General features: G+C 36.5%; 2 protein-coding genes across 2 annotated transcripts in view; one reads left to right on the top strand and one right to left on the bottom strand.

The window, feature by feature from the left end:
• LOC149898436 (protein Skeletor, isoforms D/E-like) overlaps positions 1 to 8,176 on the bottom strand; it is a 59,892-nt gene extending 51,716 nt beyond the window's left edge. Inside the window, exon 1 of the mRNA XM_090115581.1 lies at positions 8,015 to 8,176. Coding sequence (XP_089971707.1) covers positions 8,015 to 8,054 — 40 coding nt within the window. The 5' untranslated portion in view covers positions 8,055 to 8,176. The remainder of the gene's footprint in view (positions 1 to 8,014) is intronic.
• A 2,441-nt stretch (positions 8,177 to 10,617) lies between these two features.
• Positions 10,618 to 22,560, top strand: knk (cytochrome and DOMON domain-containing protein knickkopf). Its single transcript, XM_090115331.1, has 13 exons — positions 10,618 to 10,822; positions 10,922 to 10,998; positions 12,645 to 12,793; positions 13,067 to 13,315; positions 13,430 to 13,537; positions 13,720 to 13,902; positions 13,971 to 14,064; positions 14,395 to 14,541; positions 14,824 to 14,959; positions 16,223 to 16,391; positions 20,294 to 20,697; positions 20,938 to 21,090; positions 21,915 to 22,560. Exons 1-13 carry the CDS (start codon positions 10,780 to 10,782, stop codon positions 22,055 to 22,057), a joined length of 2,055 nt encoding a protein of 684 aa, XP_089971457.1. The 5' UTR covers positions 10,618 to 10,779; the 3' UTR covers positions 22,058 to 22,560.
• Positions 22,561 to 24,228: the final 1,668 nt, after the last annotated feature.

Consider the following 24,228-nt stretch of genomic DNA (forward strand, 5'->3'; position numbering starts at 1 on the left):
ATATTATAGATATGTACATTTCCTATTAGTAATTAATTAATAACATTACATGTGAATAATATTTATATTAACCAATACGAAAACTTTTAGTCAGTAATTTGATAAATAATGTATTTATTATAATATCCACTAAGTAGTGAGAAGCTTAATTTCACTTGCCAATAATTATTGTCATTGATAATAATTAATTGATATTAGTGATTGGTGGCGAAGCGCGAAGAAGAGAGTTAGGATACGAAGTAACTTATAGTTTAATCAGTAATTATTTACGCAATACTAGACCCATTTTATGGTATTCTATTATCTTCTTAATTCTTAATTCTTAATACTATTATAAAGGCGAAAGTTTGTATGGATGTATGGATGTATGGATGTATGGATGTTTGTTACTCTTTCACGTAAAAACTACTGAACCGATTACAATGAAATTTAGCACACATATAGAGGGTAACTTGGATTAACACATAGGATAGGTTTTATCCCGGAAATCCCACGGGAACGGGAACTATGCGGGTTTTCCTTTGAAAACGCGGGCGAAGCCGCGGGCGGAAATCTAGTACTATTATAAAGGCGAAAGTTTGTATGGATGTATGGATGTATGGATGTTTGTTACTCTTTCACGTAAAAACTACTGAACCGATTACAATGAAATTTAGCACACACATAGAGGGTAACTTGGATTAACACATAGGATAGGTTTTATCCCGGAAATCCCACGGGAACGGGAACTATGCGGGTTTTCCTTTGAAAACGCGGGCGAAGCCGCGGGCGGAAATCTAGTTATTACATATTCGTATTGCGGACATTCACTTAATTTAATCAGTAATCTATTAAACCTCCATCTAAAACACAAACATTTATTTATTCAAGGCTGTTTCTTTCAAAATCACTTTATTATCATCAAACATGTTCGAAAGGCTTCTACAGAAATAATAATTCATTCACTATATTTTGCAATTTATAAAAGAACGAATGAATTTCATTTAAAAATACAAAGCCTGTATTAATAAACAAAAAAATACTAAAATACCATCTACATCGGTACCGACCAAATAAATATTGTATCGAATAGTTTCAGTGATATAATATCGTTTTGCTTCAATAGTTTGCAGAAAATTGCATACTTTGAATATTGAGACGACCGGTCCGGGTACCGTTGCCATTGTGACCTACTAAACAGAACTGACCCAATGCATTGCGTGCTCTAAGCAGACAGGTGTAGAGCCTACGAATGATGGCCAGCAATGGATACTATTCACCGATAGAATGCGACCGAATAACGCTCTCGATGCATCTTATCACGTATCGTTAAAAGATTAACGGAACGATAACTTTGTAGGTATAATTTAATTCACTAACCAGTAGTATTTGACCTCCTTATTATTTGTTATAATGATTTGAGAAAAAGTATAATAATTTCTGGATACAAGCAACATTAACCTATACACTAAGTCACAGATTAAATCTTGAACTATCATATTTTTATCATTACAGTTAATTTTAGAAACTTTAAATTGATTTGCTGACATTTCACACCGTTTAACCCGAGCTAAGCAAAGCTTAACCCGCGAAGCTGTCATGCAAAATTACAATCATTTGTCATAGTAGAAGAGCATTAAGAGTACACGACACACTGCCTTTTTAGGTTATGCAACACGATAAAATATCGTTCCGACACAGTGTGAACCGCGATCGTCTCGGTCGGGCGGCGACGCGGCTCGCACGACGCGTGTAACCGTTAACTTGATCTATCTGATAATTCGACTGTGATATCATCTCGCTACGTCGTTATGTCGTCGAGTGGTGTCACGACATTCTCTGCAGCCATTTAATATTACTACACTCGATATAACTCGTTGTACAGTTAAAAGTTTCACCAAGTTTCTTATCTCTATCGGGCGTATCTAGGAACTACTGCACTGACAGTTGTCTCAAATAGAGTATGGAGAATAGAATATGTACACAAGTTTAGGTTTAGATGTAACGTTTATCAAATTATGAATAAAGTTGTTGTTAGAAACAACCGTTGTGATGAACTGCTGAGTATGGAAGGCATCAAAGCGTTGCGAGATTTCTATTTCTATTTTTAGTTCAATTGTTTGGTGATTTGGGTTTTTTATTTCCTCATTAGAATATGCATGTCATATCAATTACATTCTATTTCTGTTTTAACAGTTCTGAATGTACTTAGATCAATTAATTTTTATAATATAAACATGATATTCTTCGAAAGGAGAGGAAAACCTTAAGCTAATTTTCAGCTCATAGCTCGACATCCATCATTATACATCACACATCAATCATAGCTGATAGAGCCCGAACTGCCACACGGCCGCTAAACGACACTATTACAGCTCCCCACCGAACCATTAAAACAATCCCATTGATCCGGTAAACTGCGGCGCCAAATACCAACAGTCGCTGTAAAATTATTGGTTTATCATTAAAATGCACAAAATAGGGTTAATGGTTGAATCTCGCAAACGCGATTAACCTCGATATAGCAATGTGGGGGGTGAGGTGCGAGGGGTGCGGGTGCAGGGAGGGAGGTGTTGCCAAAAGCGCTCGCTTGTGAAATGTGCCCGCCGGGACTGGTTCGAACAAGAGACGAACAAAAAGTGCCCAGCGAGTAATGTTGGCGCCGGCGTCGCGGCCCATGCCATAGGATGTAGCGGATTGTGTAGGCAATATCATAAGTCCTTCTTTCATTTGTTTCACTATGTTTTGACTCTAACATAACTCTACATATCACTAACAAGCAAAGAACACAATCTACCTACATTATGGTTTGCAATTTATTTTTCATCCCTATTTTAGTGTTAACCTTAGGTAAGTTACGACCGCGGGGACCATCGTGTTATAATTCCCTATCAAGTTCAAAAAAATTATATAAAGTCGAAAAAACACAGAGGTATACAAAAAACGCACGAATTGAAAACCTTATATGTACCATATTGTAACGTCGTAGTTGTGGAATGTCCAAAATGTATAAGGTTTATGTTTAAATTTTATGAAAGAGTCGAGCACAATAAAATATAAACGGTTAATACGGAATCGCATAATACAATTCATATCGGATCCCTGACAAAGGAATATGTGCTACTTAGTTTAACTTAAATCAAAGTCTCTTATAGAAATAAAAGCTATTGAATAAACAAAGGCTGCCCTAACTCCTAAGCCTCTAGAAAAGAATATAAAATAATATTTTTTATTTTTTATACAGGGTGTCCCACTGTTGGTATACTAAGCTCAAAGGAGGTTATAGTTTTGCACACGCTGAGTACGTAAATAATACTTATAAAATTCCAGCCACCCAATTTTTTTTCAAATAGATGAATTCTAAAAACTATGTTGTACACCCATAACAAGCAACCCGCCCAACTTTGCCACCAGCACGTGAGCTATCGTTTAAGATTATGTTTTCATAGACAAAATGCTCACATTAGATTTCGAAGCGGTATATGCCGGCTGCGTGAAGCTACAGAAGAAATCATGGATTTTCAGGAAAATTTTAGCAAAAATTGTTTGACGTAATTTTGTTGTTTAAGTATTTTTTACGTGATCAGTGTATGCAAAACTACAAGTCCCTTCGCGCTTAGTATACCAATAGTGGGACACCCTGTATAAGATAAGAACAACTTGTAAGTAGGTATGTACATTAAACACTAGTATTCTCAAATAAATGAAAATATTTCAATAAGCTTATGACAAAGACCCTGATATCGTTATGATTAGCATACGCTGACATTTACACAAAACATAAAATGTGAAATATGCTCAGTCGCATCTAATTATACTCGTATTGTCTTTATTTTTAATGTTGCAGCTCACACAATGCTGTTTGTGGATAAACAGCAGAGATAACTAAACACTTGCTAAGAATCGTTTAATAAACATTGCTACGCATATAATACAATGTTTGCTTGTTTTATTATTAGCTGCTACAGTGACCTGTCAAGTGTCAACATTCAATATAAGATTGGAAGATTGGAATTTATGGAGCTTTAGGAACTATAAAATAAATAAATAAAATAAAAATCATTTATTGAACAAGGTTCCTTACATCAACATATAGACCCCAGACTCCCAATATAGCTTTCGCTGTGTTTCAGGAGTCTGTGCCTTCCCGATACAATACATTAGAATAGTTCAATAAAATACATTAAAATAGTAATTAGTTACAAAGAAAATTTTACTTAAAGTTGACACAAGAAGAAAATTTATAAATCATAATATTTAAAAATAAATTAATAAATTAAAATATTTAAAACAATTTACATTTCATAACATAATAATATTTTATTATTTAACTTAATTATTATTATAGAAAATATACTTAAAACACATTAAATAATAACTATATTATGTATTATAAGATTTCAGTTTACTGGAAGGAATTTATGCCTAACTAGATTTCCGCCCGCGGCTTCGCCCGCGTTTTCAAAGGAAAACCCGCATAGTTCCCGTTCCCGTGGGATTTCCGGGATAAAACCTATCCTATGTGTTAATCCAAGTTACCCTCTATATGTGTGCTAAATTTCATTGTAATCGGTTCAGTAGTTTTTACGTGAAAGAGTAACAAACATCCATACATCCATACATCCATACATCCATACATCCATAAATCCTTACAAACTTTCGCCTTTATAATAGTATTAAGATTAAGATTAAGATTATAATTATTTTTTGCTGCTTTCCATTGTGCATATAACGCGGGTATTAATCATCAGAAGGGTCTGTACCAATAATTGCAAGTGACTTCCATGAGAGTCGAAAACGTAACCAAGGCAGTTAGGCAACAGACTCGTGGCAACGACTTCCCATCGCTTAATGTCAAAGTGCAGTCTAGGGCTGCGACGGCCGGCGTCGGATTATATAACTGCTAGCTGTAGTATTTTGTTACATTTCAGGTGTTTAAAGGCTCTATCTTATACCTATATGCATTACTAATGACATGAATGCACGTTACTAAACATGATTAATGTTCTAATATTCAATTGGCACTAGAATATTTAAGAATCAAATAAGCGAATAAATAACCCCATTTTTATAAGAAAATATTCCTTTATGCCCCGTATAGGTACGAACAAGCAGAACTTAAATAGGTTAAGTCTCAACTGACAAATTATTATAGTACTCCCTTGAAACTTGCTGGCACATGTCCTTCATATTAAATGTGATCTCTGAGCAAGACACAAGTGCAGGATAGAAGATAATAAATAAAATGCTATTGTATACAATATATACATTGTGCATTACAGTAATTTATGTTATGGTTTCCGACTGGAGGTCGACTAGCTTTCATGTTTGTTGTATAATATGTTTAACATTGCAATTAATATCTTTACTTGATTTATTATTACATACTAATATTTAATTTAGTGGGCAACTTCAACACGATTTGATTCAACCATAAAATTCACTCTAACAGAACATCGACTCTTAAAAATTTGTATCATAAATTGGTTAAGTAATAATCGTAGTTTTTGATCATTTTCTAGTGATATGTCTGTTTGTACAGAATATTACGTAAATACCGATTTAACAGTGAAAGTAACCTATGGCTGTTAATAAAACTTTTTTCGTTGATTAACTTTCACTCCATGAGCGTCACTTATCTACTGCTTCTGCTGAGAGCCACGAGCCTGAGAGCCATCATTAACGTTTATTTAAATCGAATACGCATACTCATGTCTTATTATTCTGATTAAATTGCAATTATTTCGGTGTATTTATTTTGTAGGTCAAATCTATTTACGTTTATAACTGTTTATTGACCTCTAAAGCCTTCCCAACAAAACTTTACAGTCGATATAATATATCTTACGAATAGTAAAATTTTTAATTTCTTTCATTACTATTTCTCATTTCACCCATCATAATATTATCTCAGTTCACACACAACAGTTAACGAGCGGAATCACGTTAATTAAATTTATAATTAATTTTAGTACATCATACAAACACACAATAAATGTTAATATTCTAAATATCATCATACACTAAATAGGAAAATTTATGGAAATCGTAAACAATAGATAGTTACTCCCTTTAGAAAAAAAAATGATTAGAAGTAAAGAGCTGAACTGAAAACTAGCATTTTATTTGATTACTAACGGTCCGCCCCGGCTTCGCCCGTGGTACCTACATGTTTAAACTATCCTATCATCTCTCAAGTTGGATCGAACTACACATGGTGTGCGAATTTTATTATAATCGGTTAAGTGGTTTAGGAGTCCATTGAGGACAAACATTGTGACACGAGATTTATATATATTAAGATTGTATTTACGTCAAGACAATAATAAATTCTAAACACGTCACTGGCTATTCAATATTATTTTATCGAGTGCTTCTGAAAACAAATTCGGAGTTATATTTAATAAAAACGAAACCAATATTCACCGTTATAATGAAATTAGCATTAATCATTAATAGTAATAAACAAAAATAAATAATTATTGCTAGGGAAAATCGGAAGTCGAATGTAAGGTTTTTATGAAATAATTCATAATTGAATAAAAAGTTAAATAAATAATTAATGTTAGTCTATTTTCATGTGCTTGAATAATATTTTTATAGCTATATTGGCAGTTCAACGAAGGTAATTGTTAGTTATCATTTGCTATTAGTGCTCTAAAGTTCGTTCCTTTTCTATAATCCGTATAAAGACAAACGTAATGAAATGATTATATAATTATGAATATTATAATATTTTTCTATAATACAGAGTCATCCATAGATTTAAATCTCCGCAACGGTTGGATCGATTTTGACTGGAATTCCACTGACAGATTGGACATGTGATTAGCTATTAAGATACATTAAAATTTAGAAAGTGAATATTATCATGTAATGCGGACAAAGCCGTGGGGATAATTAGTGCAGTACTGTTTTGTTTTTACCTTATTTGCATATGAGAAGGATATATTATACCTACATCGGGCGATAGATTCTACACTTCAGTAGATATTCATTATTATGAATTCAACTTTTTTGGTACTTAATTTAATGTTAAAAATAGGATAAATGAATAAAATTAATATAGCAAAAATTGCCGTAATTTTTTTAAAGATAGGTAGTGCTCTACTATGTTTACAGATACCATAGAGAGTCGCTGTGGGAAAAAAGGAGAAAAATATACTCACACCAACTTCAGTAAAGATAAGGAAATAGGAGTTTCGGAAAAATTTGTACAATTTTGATATCAAAATGAAACCGACAACATTTTTCAGTATGGGTTGAGATTGCGTAGAGCCGAGTGCGTCAATTTAGTAGAAAATCATATTAAGTACTATAATTTTAGAAATGCGATCCGACTTTGCTATTCGCATTATAGGACTCGTGTCTGCAATTTGTGCCCAAATATATTATTTTGTAGATATTTGTTTCACAGTGCGATCTTCCCTAACACAATCAGAGACAGGTTTTATAGATTTTCCAATTCTCTCCGACCTTCGTGCATGGAATGGTTCTATCGAGAACAAGATCACAATTTGGAGGGCAACGGGTCAACTTTCGATGTAACTGTTCAAACGGACCAGAGGATTGCGTAGATCCAGGTTAATATCGCGAGCCTCGCGTGTCTAACTCGCAAGAAAGTTTTACGTGCCGAGTGTGTTCATATTTGAGAAAAACAACACATTTACGGTATATTTACTGTTTAGCAGCGGTATTGTACCTCGAAATATTACTCTGTACGATATCTGATTCATAATTTGTGCAGTAAGCGTCGATAAAAAATTATTTGCCAATAAAATTGCAATTGTTAAATTCTATGTTTTGAATGGAATAGAAAGAGTTCCAATCAAAAAGCAATTAAAACAAAAACTCGTCGTAGATAATTGGTATTTTTTGTTGCATCTACCGGCAGCTTAGCGTGAAAAAGCCAACCAGAAATTGATGAAAACATTTGATCAAATATCTTCTTTCAAAATTGGAAAACTCAGCTAATAATTCAGTTCCTAAATATTTTTCTAAAAATAAAATTTAATCGGCCTTTCAGTAGACTCACCAATAGCTAAAAGCAGCGTAAGCGTCGCCGCAAGAATCATCACAGCGAGCTTATAACACTAAATAAATAATAAAAAAGAATTTCCCCGCGCTTCGTGTCAAGCGCGCGCGCAAGCTTGGACCCGAGAGACGACTGCCTCTGCCGTCTGCGCTGCGGCTCGCCGGCGCGCAACACTCGCCTCGAAAACACCTCCGCTGTACAAGCAATAGCAGCTGTACATCATACCTTATGTACCTATTCTATGACTATGATCTATAAAATGGTAATAAATATTGTTATCCGATTCGAGAGAATAGAATAATCTCAATCTTAACGTAATCTAAACAAATTATGTACTTTACGACAGCACGGTGGAGATTTTTTTCTAATCAGATCAAAAATTGTATTTGTACCTAGTAAGTGGCGCTATACAATTTAGAACAATGCTTTGCCTTTCAGCATACAAAATTATTATAGTTATATGAGTGGTCACAAAGAAAATTTATCGATAAAAAATTGATTCACATATGACACAATTACCCACTTAGAAAACAAGATAAACTGATAGTTCAAATAGCTAATGAACGAAAACAAAAAAATGCTAATAGCGCCTTCTTAGTATTCTTAGCCTTCTCGAAATAGAATAGAATAGAGTGACCAATCCCAAGCTGTTTAAACATGAATTTTTTTTTTGTTCAGTCTTATAAAATTGTAATAATCCCTTTATATTCACAAAATCATATATTGTGTGTATTCGCTTAAATAAATTCAGAATTTTAAACTTTAAAAAAAATAAGAGAGAGATAATACACTCAATAAATCGATTTCCAAATAATAAAATGTGTCTACGTCTGTCTTTCACATTGATAGAGTTTTTTGAAATTTTATAAAATGATAGAGTTTTTAGATATTTTATTAAAACAAGATGTTTGTAGATGTATAATAAATTCCCAGTAATAGCTTGATTACCGCAGAGCGCACAGGCAGAGCGCGTCTCACGGCTCCCGTATGTTTACGCGCGAGCGGAGACGACACCTAGCGGCGCACTTACCGACGTACACCCGAACTTTGTGACTACTTACCATTAGCTTTTATGTTACCGCTTGTGACTTGTGAGTATCCTGTGTAGTGTGTATGATGTCTTGATTCACTTGTCTTTCTATTTACCATATTTTCTTCTTTTTTTTTAAACACTAGCACTATAAGTACCAAAACATACATAGGAAACGTTTTTAATTTCAAATGATCTTATTTTATTACTAGCGGTTACTCCCGCGGTCAAAAGCAAGTATTTCTATATTTTTCATGATATATTCTGCGAATTTTCTATTCATTCAAATCCGTTAAGTGGTTTCCCCGCAAATGAGTAGCTAATATATCTAGGTACATACGGAAAACATACAGACATAAGTACATACATCGTCACAAACTTTCACGTTTATATTACTAGTAGGTAATAGGTATAAGGTAAGTTATGACTAACTAGGTAACCCACGCAATTTTGTCACCTCTTAAAAAATGATGAATTGAATATTTCATCGCCTAACGTTTTAGACATAGCCAAATAGCATTACCGCTGCTTGAAAAGAACTATATTATTTCAATCACGAACTTGTAAATTTATTTAATTTAATTAATTTTCACCAACAATATTCCAGTAAAAACTAGTTTGCGTACTTCGATATATTGTATAATTTGTATTACATAAACAACTTACATTAATAGTGCTGAACTTAGATCATTAAATGATCTAGGTAAGGTGCTGAATAATAATAATTAATAATGGTATAAAATATTTATTATTTCGAAATTTTAAGTAAATTAGTTCGCAAATACAACCATTGAATTTTCCTAAAATCTCACGTATTGAAAAACGAAAAATGTAAAATATATTTTTATAGCCAATGTTTGTGTACAACATTATACATTCGAGATAATACTAGTTAATGACTTAATACTTATTCACTTCTTATTCAAAAACCGCGTCCCTCACTAATAATAATCTGTATTGAGAAAATAAAATAGATTAATATAAGACCTATTTAATAAATATACGAAATTCAAATATTAATAAAATATATTATTTTATCAACACCAACGGTCTTACTTATAAAATGTTACCCATTCGCTAAGCAATGGATTAGTTATTGCAATAACCTGTCTTGTTTTTATGATTGACGTTTCATGTGAGCAAGAGCAGGACAAAGCTATAGTAGAAAATGGTAGAAATATTTTATCCATTGTTTAACTTTTTATAAGTAAGGCCGCAACTCGACAAATAATTCCTTTTGATTTGGTACAATTTCGAGGAATTGTATACATATTTCTTAATTTTTGCAACATACAAATAAAATTCGAAACTTTGATTAAGTTGTTATTAACGAAAAGAGTACTTAATGAAAATCTTTTTAATTATCAGAATCAGTTATTCGTTACCTTTATCTACTATTTACTACTACAATATTATTCTACTATTATTTTCTTGAGCTGGCAACCCAAAATACAGCCTTCAAATGGTTTTCAATGACACATTTGAGTAAAAGTGAAAGTGCATGAACTGTGATTGGCTGTTTCTCACTTTATATCTTAACTAGCCAATAGCGAGCAAAGCCTTCACTACGTTAAGCTGCCAATTCATAACTGAGAATCTGCTCGTTCGAAATGACATGTCAAGTTGTGAAGTAACCGGAAGTAAACGCGTTTCTAAACAATAAACTTTTACAAATGATTTAAAGTGATTTTAATGTATAATAGAAATTATTTTTTTACATTAGTGTCGCATTATTATGTATAGAATATGTTTTATTTTTCTCGTGTTCATTGCGCAAGGTAAATAAGTTATTTAAAAAGTGTTTGTTATGTACTTTCTCTTTTATAATATTGTTACGACGTGAACTAAAGAATACTTTTTATAATATAAAATTTCAGACTGTTCATCCCAAGATGAAGAAGAAGGTCCGTATAAAGGCAAACACATAGGAAAACTTAATTCTTATCACCACCAGGTAAATAACATCTAATTAGATTCTTATTTTGACCAAGGTCTGCGTGTATTTAAAAACTTAAATTAAAAGTTTATGCGCCGCTCACAAAAGATTTCGGAAGGACTGTACAAATATAGCCCACGAATTTAAGGTTTTAGTAGGGGGGGAGGGGAGGGGGGTGTGGTGGGAACCCCTCCCCCAAAGGGGGGGGTCAGGAGTCACTTAGTTTCTGAGATATTGGAGTTTAAAGTTTTGAGGTTAGGTTGGGTTTAATTAGTCAAATCCCACGATTTTAGGATAGAATGGGAAGGGAAATCGCGAATTAAGACTTCAAATAGCCCTCCCCGCTCTGTGGAATGGCCCTCGCTTCGCTCGGGAAAAAAAAAAACTAACTTAACCTAACCAACAGTAAGGATTTCTGCATTGAATTTCTGCACGAACAATGACTGACGTCAAAATGGCGTCACTTCAGTTCGTGCGCGTCACCTCGCACGTTCCGTTTCGACTGTATTTTTTATATTTTTTTTTTATTTATAATTTTAAATTGTGTTAAATTATAATAAAATAAAAGTTAAACATAAATATACAATGTGATTTAAATATTCCTATCCAAATAACTAAAATAAACACAAAAGTTAATTATGACGAGTTAAATTCAATTATGACAGGCTAAAATGGAATGTATAATGTCAAACAACTGTCAAATACCTGTCAAACAGTAAAATATGTAAAGATATAGTACAATAAAGACAAGATTTAAATAAATCATAACTCGGAAACTATGTACGTCCGGAACTTGAAATTTTAGGAGTACACTCCAAATAATATGAACTTATCTCAGAAAAATCACCAAGTTTCAAAACGTGGGCAATAGTTGTACCGGCGAGCCAAGATTTCAACGCGCTATGCTCTGCATTATTTTAAGATAACACAACCACAAACAAATTTTAGGAATTGATTAAATTATGCCAACTTACAATAATTGACCTTAAAAAGAGAAACTGGTTTCCTTAGATTTAAGAAAACACAAAGATACAATGTCTCAATAATATTATCAATTCTATCGTTGAATATTTTAGATATTTCTTAAAATTAAATTCAATCGAATCTCTCCATATTACATACATAATAATATATACCTTATATTTACTTTCATTTAATATGAGTACATAGTGTAAATAGCAACTTCACTTTGTTATGATTCAGAGTTTGCTCTTTTAAAATTTCTTACTTATGTCCACATAGGTTGCATCATTACATTATTTTAAAAATATGTTTCTATTGATATATACAATAATAATTGAATGCTTTGTGTTTCTTATTATTTAAAATTACAATTAATTAATAGATTAATAAAACTGCAGCCATGTCATTTGTGATTCCAAGAAATATTAAATGAAGAAATTAGCTAATTAATTATTAAGAACAATTTTCAACTTTTTAGCATAATAATGAGAATTAAGATTAAGAATTTATTTGTGAATTCTAACTTTTTTGTACAATCTAGCAGCAATAACACATAGTTCTTAGTTGGGATTGATCACATTCCAAATGAAATAAGATTCCAACAATAAAATAAAGTAAATTTTTTTGCAATTATTCTCTTGTTTGGTATACAAAATTCAAATAATTGCAATATATTGATATTCATTGAATGTTCCTTGCAGGTGTCTGGTGAAGTGTATGCAGTGGACGACTGGACGCTGCTGCTGGTAGACTTCAACTATGATGGAACGGGAGATGACACTTTCTTCTGGGCTGGGGATTCAGGTCGACCGGGGCCACTCGGCTTCATTGTGCCTGATCAGCATGGCAAGTGAGTGTGTTTCCAGTTTATTTAATTGTTTTATGAATTCATAACATTTACCTGTCACCAAAGAATAAAGAATCTATTTTAATACAATATTTTTTGTTTCTCTGCATTATTTATTAAGTAATTATTTGTATTGACATTCCATGTTAAATCAAAATCACCTTTCAAATTCAAAATATTTTGAAATGTATGCACCCGACTTTATTTCATAATGTATATAGGTAAAATAAGCATAAACTACAGCAGTATGAACAAGCGTGCGTGGTATATTTGCAGGACGAACATCCTGGAGCGGTACAACAACGAGGAGATCCGGCTGAAGCTGCCGGACGGCAAGCGCGTGTCGCGCATCACGTGGTTCGCGGTGTACGATCTGGCGTCGCAGAGCGCGTTCGGCGACGTGTACGTGCCCGAGGAGTTCGCCGCGCCCGCGCCGCGCGCGCTCACGCCGCTCACGCCCGCCCCGGCGGCGCAGGCCCGCGTGTCCAGCAAGCCCGTAGTCGTCGAGGACGCCTCCACCATCCTGTATGTTTATGTCTCTCTAACCCTAGCTTACATTTATTATTTTATATACAAACTTCTCAGAAAAAGACATAAATTTTATTACATTATTTATACAACTGCATTTTTATATCCCAGCATCCCAGAGTTCCATTTCCAAGCGGGGACGGACGAAGTGTACTTCTGGATGGGCGTCGGGCCGCAGCCCTCCGCGCGCGGCACCATCATGCCCGACGAGGATGGATAGTGAGTATTGAAATATTGCACAAATTTAAAAAATCTTTTGAAACTTTGCATTTTTTATTACTTTAAAAATCCAATCACAGGTACTTCAATTTTTTTTCCACTACTAATATATACAATTTTCTTAACTGTACGCCATCCTGTAACACTGTGTATTGTATTAAGTAAGGCGCGTGTGGTTGCAGCCTGGAGCCGCTGCGCACGTACGCGGGCGCGGACGTGCGGCTGCGGCTGGCGGGCGGGCGCACGGTGTTCGACATCGACTGGGTGGCGCTGTGGGAGCCGCGCGCCGGCGCCGCGCTGGCGGCCGTGCTGCTGCCCGACGCGCTGAGTGTGCCGCCCGCCGCGCGGCGCCTGCACCCGCACCGGTCGGTCGCCACGGACACACGTAGTGTATAGCTATAATAGCTATAATATAAATAATTATGAATTGCAGGTCCCAATTGCCACACTGCAAGCAGCTGCATCGCGACTTACAGGTGTCGTGGGAGGTGTTCGGTAACCAGATCACTATCCAGCTCGCTGGCATGGTAAAATACTAATTTACTTATTAAAATATTGCAATTCAATTTCCGATATTTCCCTATTACATGTCTTTACTTAATAGTATTTAAACGACTCCTTGTTATATTTTTTACTACTTGTATTACAAAAAGTGACATAACAGTCTCTTACCTACAACCTTAAATAATTCAATTATGACACACCCAACAGTTAGCAAATCCCGAGGTAAAATACGGCTACGTGAATTATTATCTTTAAGCGTACTATTAGCCTCATTTTCATTAAAATAACAAAGATATAGCGAGGGTCCCGAGCTAGCCCCTCGCGGCACCCCCTGTGACCGTAAACTCGAACAGATCGGCGCCAACGAGTACATGGCGTTCGGCATCTCGGGGTCGGACAGCCGCTCGCAGATGGCGGGCGCGGACGTGGCGCTGGCCAGCTTCGACGCGGCGCTGCAGCGCGGCGACGCGCCCGACTACAACATCACCGACCTGGCGCCCGTATGTCGCTCCGCATTGCCGAGCCTACTCTTTAATAATTCTAACTTATTATTGTAGATATCGATTACGATTTTTTTTCTGGCTGCTTCTGCATTTTCACGAACTTTTAAATCTATTAACTTTTTACGCTTTTTTCGGCAATTTTACAAACTTCAAATCAGAGTAATGTTAAATTGTATTAAATGTTTGGCATGTTTACTTCCTCGTATGATAACGAATCACCATTAGATAGTATGAGTATGTGCTATAGTGTCGGTCGGTGTAGCGTGTGTGTGTGCGCAGTGCGTGCAGGTGCTGGGGCGGTGGCGCGGCGTGTGCCGGGACGCGCGGCTCGGCGGCAGCGACGCCAACCAGGTGTTCAGCGCCTCGCGCGACGACGGGCTCACCGTCGTGTCCTTCCGCCGGCAGCTGCAGCCCTGTCAGTGAAAAAAAAACAAAAAAATATCATCGTAAAAAACAATAGCAGAATAACAGTTAATAATTTTTTTTTGCGTCTAGAATTGTGTTTTCTGTACCAATTTTTTTTATACATATTTATTACATAGGATAGCCAACAATTGTTAACACTAATTATAAAAATACAAAGAGAATATCTAGTGCAACAATTAATTATAGGCTAATCACACGCCATTGCGTCTTTCCAAACTATACAAGGCCAGTACGCAACGGTGTGAAACTAATCACGTATAGTTTGGAAATAACTTTTTCACAAAGCTCTTCCAATCTATACAACAGCAGTACGCAAGTACTCACGTATACTTTGTCGTTAAGTAAGTAAGAATAGCGCTCCAAAATATACAGCGCCAGTACGCATGCGGACTAATAGTGTATGTTTCGGAGTAAGCGCGGCGTCTTTCCATTGCTCGCGCTTATAATATTGTATTGCTGTTTTGAAATCTATTATTATAATGCATGTGTATTGTGTATGTAATGTTGCGTACTGATCGTATATTTTTTGTATCGAGGATGCTTGTGTCTTCGTTCCCGACTATACTGCACGACTTACAATAATTGACAATAGTGCTAAAATGTAAGAATCTAATAAGTCCAGAAGAAGACGGTTGCGAGGCGACGGCTATTTTTGTAAGTTAAAAAAAACACGAACCTAACCTAACCCATACGTAACCATTATTTCTGTTACCTATTTATTTTTATAAGCTCACCTAATAATATTTTTATTCCATATTTTACTGAATCAATCAAGAAGAATAAAAGTAGATGTATAGCTGTACAAGTCTTTGATGGCCTACGCCTATATTTTATTATTTCGCTCAAGCGTAAGTGGTGCAGTAGGTATATTTAGTTATATTTTGCGTACTGATCGTGTATAGTTTGGAACGAAGAAGTAAGCATCCGCGTTACAAAGTATACACGATCAGTACGCAAAATTCGTGTATATTTTGTAATAACAAACTTAAAAACCGCATTACAAAGTATACACGAGCAGTTTCCTATGGTTGCGTTCTGGCTATGTATAGTTTGTAAATACGCCACGCCATTAAAAAAAACGGTTATGAACATAAAAAATAACACATAGCTACACAAAATGACGTTTGACAATTTTCAAGTAAATATAATATAATAAATAATAATAATTATTATTATGATTTTACAAATTTAAAATATATTTTAGATAGAAGTATTAAAACAATGTGTGTACAAAGTGCGTATTCGTGTGCAGCGGAGGAGATGGACCGGGAGTGGCGCACGGACCGCGCGATGTTCGTGGTGTGGGCCGTGGGCCCGCTGGACCACGTGCGCGAGCCCGCCTTCCACCGCCTGTGGCCGCGCGCCGACGTGCAGCTCGTGCTCGCCTCCAGCGCGGACTCCGACTGCGTGCCCTTCTCCATGTGAGCGCCGCGCCGACACAATATTGCTTATATTCATACTGATAATAAAGAGATCTCGTACACGTTATCAATAAATACTAATAACGACAATTGATATAATTATACAATATAGTATATAAAATAGGGGTGCATCCGATACCGATACCGATACCGATATATCGGCGATACTTCGGGTTAGCCGATATATCGGTATCGACGATATTTTTATGACCGATTCAACGATACTTTTTAATTTAAAAATGTAGTGTAAACGAGCGTGTTGTCCCGTCTATTCCGTTGCAAACGAGGCATGAACTATGCTCGGGGAAACCACGCGCTTGTGAGTAGGGCATGCACCCGGGCTTACCCGGATTCGAAAAACCCGGGTAAACCCGGGTTTTTTGATAATCTTGAGAACCGGGTCTGAACAATATGAAACCCGGTTCTCCCGGTTACGACCAAAATATTAAAATATAAAGTATTATTTATATTTTGCTGCATTATTTTAACAAATTTATTCTATCTGGCAACGTCAGACTCACGTGCATCGCGAATTTTCGTGCCACGCCTCAAGCGTGGCTCTGATTGGTTATCTAACCTTAGATGCTATAGGTTTCCTAGTTAGTTGTATTACCAAAAAAATTGGTTGTCTGTAAGTCGGTTTACTGACGATAGTTGAACGTGACAACGTCCGATTGTGCTTCTTTGTCGCTCGTTCCGCGCTCTCGCTTGCACTTCAAGCCTACACGGAACGCCTCAGAGCGAGGTAACGCCGCATGAGTCATGTTTTTTCGTGCGTGCAGCCGGCGCTATCGAATTATAAGACGTTGTCACGTCAAAAAAAAAATTTTGGCTTCAAAAATGACAAAAATTAGGCTACAGAAATATTTTTATTAGATTTGTCGTGAATTTGAAAAGCTGTTTCACAAAATGATCCAGACATGTTTTTGTTTTTGGTATCAAGCTGAAATTTATATCGAATACTCAAGTCTACGGTCCCTTGATGCTGTGAAAAAGTCAAACTCACAAGCCAACGCATCAAAAGATACAGCCGTAAATGCTGAAAATTTTCGCAAATATCGACATTTACATGGAACTCAAAACCTACAGGGTACTTCTCATGAACACAGAGCCTTGAAATTTGGTAAAAGTAACGTCTTATAACACAGATAAAGGAAAAATTGCTAGAAACATAAATTTTTAAGTTACAACATTATATAAAAAATAGGTTTGTTCATAATTTAAACTTTAAAATGCAAGAAAAGGTATACAAAGTATCCTATACTACTAATATTATAAATGCGAAAGTTTGTGAGGCTGTATATGTGTGTGTTTTTTACTCTATCACACAAATACTACTGAACCGATTACAATGAAATTTAGCACACAGAAGGTAACTTGGATTAACACATAGGATTGGTTTTATCCAATGATATTATATTATGTTTTATCCCGGAAATCCCAAGAGAACAGGAACTATGCGGGTTTTTCTTTGCGGGCAAAGCTGAAAGCTAGTAAATTATATGAAACAAAAGTTATTATTGTGTTTAGTTGCCATATTTCTTGGTTCTCCTAAGTCCTATCCTCTATTCGTTTTATTCACATTTAGAATAGATGGCTACAAAATGCATAGAGCATTTTATTTATAAATTTTTCACACCTAAGCCTATAAACTCAGTACTTGCTATCAGCCCAGGTCGGATCGCGTTGGCAAATGATGTTAATTTCAAGTTTTGACGGGAGATAATGTGGCGGGAGGTAAAGTGACGGAAGCTAAAGTGACGGGAGGTAAAGTGACGTAAGTTAAAGTGACGGAAGTTAAAGTAACGGGAGCTAAAGTGACGGGAGTGAAAGTGGCGGGAGTTAAAGTTAAAGTGAAAGTTAGTTAAAATTATTTCGATTTAGGGAATAGATACTTAGGGAAACTTTAAATGTAGTTTAAAATAACGCATGACAAAAGTGACGGGAGGTAGTGACGGAAGTTAAAGTGTCGGGAGTTAATGTGGCGGGAGGTAAAGTGACGCAAGTTAAAGTGACGGGAGGTAAAGTTAAAGTGAAAGCTAAAGTCAAAATTATTTCGATTTAGGGAATAAATAGACACTTAAAGATAATAAAGGGAAACTTTAAATGTAGTCTAAAATAACGAATAACAAAAGTGACGGGAGGTAAAGTGACGCGAGTTAAAGTTAAAGTGAAAGCTAAAGTCAAAATTATTTCGATTTAGGGAATAAATAGACACTTAAAGAAAATAAAGAGAAACTTTAAATGTAGTTTAAAATAACGAATGACAAAAGTGACGGGAGGTAAAGTGACGCGAGTTAAAGTTAAAGTGAAAGCTAAAGTCAAAATTATTTCGATTTAGGGAATAAATAGACACTTAAAGATAATAAAGGTAAACTTTAAATGTAGTTTAAAATAACGAATGACAAAAGTGACGCGAGGTAAAGTGACGCGAATTAAAGTTAAAGTGAAAGTTAAAGTCAAAATTATTTCGATTTAGGGAATAGATACTTATAGATAATAAAGGGAAACTTTAAATGTAGTTTAAAATAACGAATGACAAAAGTGACGGGAGGTAAAGTGACGGGATTTAATGTGGCGGGAGGTAAAGTGACGGAAGCTAAAGTGACGGGAGGTAAAGTGACGCAAGTTAAAGTGACGGGAGGTAAAGTGACGCGAGTTAGTGACGCAAGTTGAAGTGACGGGAGTTAAAGTTAAAGTGAAAGTTAGTCAAAATTAATTCGATTTAGGGAATAGAAACTTATAGATAATAAAGGGAAACTAAATGTAGTATAAAATAACGAATGACTAAAGTGACGGGAGTTAATGTGGCGGGAGGTAAAGTGGCGGAAGCTAAAGTGACGGAAGTTAAAGTGACGGGAGTTAAAGTGACGCGAGTGAAAGTGGCGGGAGTTAAAGTGACGCAAGTTAAAGTGACGAGTTGTGAGTGTGTTGTTGAGTTGTCCCAATATATCGAGAGATGCAGATCCATTCGTTTTCTGGCGCAATGCCAATGACGTTTTATGATATACGTATTAATGACGAAGCTAAAGTGACGGGAGGTAAAGTGACGCAAGTTAAAGTGACGGGAGGTAAAGTGACGCGAGTTAAAGTGGCGGGAGTTAAAGTGACGCAAGTTTAAGTGACGGGAGGTAAAGTGACGCGAGTTAAAGTGACGGGAGTTAAAGTTAAAGTGAAAGTTAGTCAAAATTATTTCCATTTAGGGAATAGAAACTTATAGATAATAAAGGGAAACTTTAAATATAGTTTAAAATAACGAATGACAAAAGTGACGGGAGGTAAAGTGACGGGAGTTAATGTGGCGGGAGGTAAAGTGACGGAAGTTAAAGTGACGCGAGTGAAAGTGACGCAAGTTAAAGTGACGGTAGGTAAAGTGACGGGAGGTAAAGTGACGAGTTGTGAGTGTGTTGTTGAGTTGTCCCAATATATCGAGAGATGCAGATCCATTCGTTTTCTGGCGCAATGACGTTTTATACCCAAACTTGAAAAAAATTGCGCAAAAGTACTTTAGTTTTCTAATGAGTTCTGTTGCATCTGAGAGACTATTTTCCAGATATTCAAACAGACTTGCGAAATCGCCTTTCTCTGCAAAACTTAAGATTACTTTGTTTTTTAAACAAAAATCTTATCAATTTTAATTTTAATTACTAAAATTTTTAATTGCCTTATTATTAACCTATGTCTCTACTTTTTATATTAATAAAAGAAAAATCTGACTTGTGATTTATTTATCATACCTTCATTTTTTAATTCACATTAAGCGTATCGGTATCGGTATCGCCGATATTTTTATAAGAGTATCGGTATAGGTATCGTATCGGTGAAAAGGCGTATCGATGCATCCCTAATATAAAATAATGTGTACCACTGTGCCACTACCATCACTCATATTGTTGCCGCAGGTCGAGCGAGAAGCCGGCGGCGGGCTGGGAGCGCGCGGCGCTGTTCGACCCGGCGCTGCGCGTGTTCGACGTGCGGCTCGGGCCGGCGGGCGGCGCGCGCGGCCTGGCGGCCCGCCGGCCCGCCGCGCCCGCCGACGCGCTGTACGTGAACGGGCAGCTGGCGCCCGACCTGCAGCTGCGGCGCGGCCTCACGTACACGTTCCGCGTGCGCGCGGGCGCCGACCCGCACTCGGCCACGCTGTACCACCCGCTGCTGCTGACCAGCGAGCCGCACGGCGGGCTGGAGCGGCTGGCGGACGGCGAGCAGCGGCCGGCGCGCGTGCTGGCCGGCGTGCGGCACACGCGCCGCGGCCGCCTGGCGCCCGCCGCCGCCGGCCCGCTGTGCCGCGGGGAGTACGACCTCGGTGAGCTCTCTGCTGACAGAAATGGATATATTCACGTTCAATAAATAAGTAAAAAAGATTGGCAAATTATTCTGTTATAAAAAACAACCTAACCGATGATAAGCCGCATGCCAAATAATATAATTATTAACTCGATCTAATAAAATAATTTTAAAAGAGTCGAATCATTCATAATGATCGCTTTTTTAAAAACGTCATTGCCATTGACACGTGTAATGTGTATGCATGTGCACCTTGCAGGCGCGGACCGGCGGCGCGACGCGTGGGAGTCGTTCCGCGCGTTCAACCGCTCGCTGCGCTGGGCCTGCGCGGGCACTGCGCCGGCCGAGCTCACCGTCACGCCCAACTCCACCTGGCCCGACCTCGTCTACTACCACTCCTTCATGCACTTCGGTAGCCTACGCTGTTTAAGCCTGTTTTCGAGTTAACTGGAATATCAAATACTAGCTATGCTCCGCGGTTTTAACCGCAGTACTCCGCTCCCGTTGGTCTCGGCGATATGATATATAGCCTATAGCCTTCCTCGATATCTATCACCGAAAGACAAATCGGACCAAGTTCCCGAGATTAGCGCGTTCAAACAAACAAACTCTTCAGCTCTATAATATTAAAGTATAGAGATAACAAAGATATGTATATTATAAAATAATGCAAAAAAGATAAAATAAAATAGATTTCTATTTTTTAATACGTCGCTCGAGTTCGACTCCCGCACTGAGACAAGTTTTCTTTGTAATGTGTGAATGCAGTTTTTGTCGACTCTGACCATTCCCTAACATAGTTCCTAAGGAATCATCCTCGTATTTCACTATCCCATACTACATAATATCTTAACCAGTTATAATATATCTTATATATAAAATTCTCGTGTCACAATGTTAGTCTGCATACTCCTCCGAAACGGGTGGACCGATTCTCATGAAATTTTCTGTGCATATCGGGTAAGTCTGAGAATCGGCCAACATCTATTTTTCATATGTACCACGGGCGAAGCCGGGGCGGACCGCTAGTATTATATATAAAATTCTCGTGTCACAATGTTAGTCTGCATACTCCTCCGAAACGGGTGGACCGATTCTCATGAAATTTTCTGTGCATATCGGGTAAGTCTGAGAATCGGCCAACATCTATTTTTCATATGTACCACGGGTGAAGCCGGGGCGGACCGCTAGTATATTATAATATGATTTCATAAGTGAATATTTTGTACGTTGCAGACATGGGCGGGCGCATCTTCGTAGTGGACCGGCACCGCCGCAACATCGCGCGCTCGCACGCACACACGCACGCGCGCGCACGCACGCACACACTCGCGCTCTCCTTGGCGCTCGCGCTTGTGTGCGTGCGCTCAGCTCAGTGAATACATATACATATCAATTGTGAACACTCTAGTACGGGGGTCGGCTGCGGACTGACTGACAAAAATAAAAATAACGACTGATATTGAAACCCAATAAAAAAAGCTCCACTCTTACGCTATATTGCGACTCGCAGGGAAAGTCAGCCGATGCTCGATTTTATGCTTACCATTTTTGACGATAATATTACCTACAAAGTGATAGATTTATTTTAATATTTGATTTGATAGGTTATTATAATATAATTTTATCGATCAATTTGTAAAAAATGTGCCTTATAAACGCGTGCTACCCCTTGTTGGTCTGTGCATAGATTTATTTTAATATTGATCTAGTTATATTGTCTACTTCAACATCACTGCCAATCATGTAACTTTATTATTGCGAAAAATTGTGTGCTTGTAATTTGATACATTTCTGTAAGAAAGATGAGATCTCCGTCTAACGTTTTTATATTTTGTATTTTTATATTTATTAAAAATAAAACGATGTATACAACATTAAATATTTATTTTATTTTGTCACTTCCCACAGTAAACCCTACATATATAAATATAAATATAATATAAATATTATAAATCCGAAGTTTGTGAATTACATACATATTTTCAGGAAAATTTCTCTACCGCAAAATTATATAGATAAGGAAAATTTGTATAAGTCAGGAAAATGTTTATAAGCCAGGAAAAATTTTAATGAGAAAGGAAAATTTAAGACAGGAAAATTTCTATAAGCCAGGAAAATTTCTATACGTCAAGAAAATTTCTATGCGCCGGGAAAATTTCTATAAGCCAACAAAATTTCTATACGTCAGGAAAATTTCTATAAGTCAGGAAAATGTTTATAAGCCAGGAAAATTTTCATGAGAAAGGAAAATTTAAGACAGGAAAATTTCTATAAGCCAGCAAAATTTCTATACGTCAGGAAAATTTCTATGCGCCGGGAAAATTTCTATAAGCCAACAAAATTTCTATAAGCCAGGAAAATTTCTATACGTCAGGAAAATTTCTATACATCAGGAAAATTTATATAGATATGGAAAATTTGTATGTCAGGAGAATTTTTATAAGCCAGGAAAATTTGTATAAGTCAGGAAAATGTTTATAAGCCAGGAAAATTTCTATACGCCAGGAAAATTCTATAAGCCAGGAAAATTTCTATACGTGAGGAAAAATTCTATAAGCCAGGAAAATTTCTATACGTGAGGAAAATTTTTCTTTGCAGCAAAAATTTCTATTACTATTTCTATTACTTTTTCTATACTATTCTATTTTTACTAGCAAAAAAAGGGCCGAATAAGCCGGATACCGGATAAGAACCGAATATTCGGTGCATCTCTAATAATAAATAACCTTAAATCGCGCTTAATTTATACGCACCTTTATTTCGTGTTTCTCAGAAATAATTCAGAAGAGAACTTAATACAACGGTTCTGTGAGATGGGAGAGGATACGGAAGATTGCTCTAAACCGTTGTTAGGCGATTGTGAAGGTAATATTATTATTTATTTAATTAAGTATTTAATTTGATAGATAAATTAAAAAATTTTATCAGAGAGATAATGTAAAAACCACTTTTAATCCTACTAATATTATAAATGCGAAAGTTTGTGAGGATGTGTGTGTGCGTGTGTGTGTTTGTTACTCTTTCACGCAAATACTACTGAACCGATTACAATGAAATTTAGCACACATATAGAAGGTAACTTGGATTAACACATAGGGTAGGTTTTATCCCGGAAATCCCACGGGAACGGGAACTATGCGGGTTTTCCTTTGAAAACGCGGGCGAAGCCGCGGGCGGAAATCTAGTGTCTATATTATAAACACTAAAAATTATAAAGTATTTCAAAACGAATTCAATTATTATTTAGCAAAATTAGAAAATCCCCGAATTTGCATTCGCGAGCGTATTCATAGTGTTTGTTTATAATATAGGAGTGGCAACGTCGCGCGCAATTGCTGCTGTCATGCGATGCGCAACGTCGCTTGAGAGCGGCGCTCCGAAAATGGCTATTTTTCCATAGTAAATCTTTTGTTTCACGCGCAGGACTGTGGCGAAATTTCTCTTTCACTCTTATTGGATTTCGTATGTAGGCAATGTACTGAATGTTGTTTCATAGGAGCGCAATCGAGAGCGCTCTGTAAGCTCCTTTTCGCGCGTTACTTATTAA

This window comes from Colias eurytheme, chromosome 23 (genome assembly GCF_061535395.1).
Source record: "Colias eurytheme isolate Ceu_HAF_F1 chromosome 23, ilColEury1 Martin Lab GWU primary, whole genome shotgun sequence".
In the NCBI taxonomy this organism is placed as follows: Eukaryota; Metazoa; Arthropoda; class Insecta; order Lepidoptera; family Pieridae; genus Colias; species Colias eurytheme.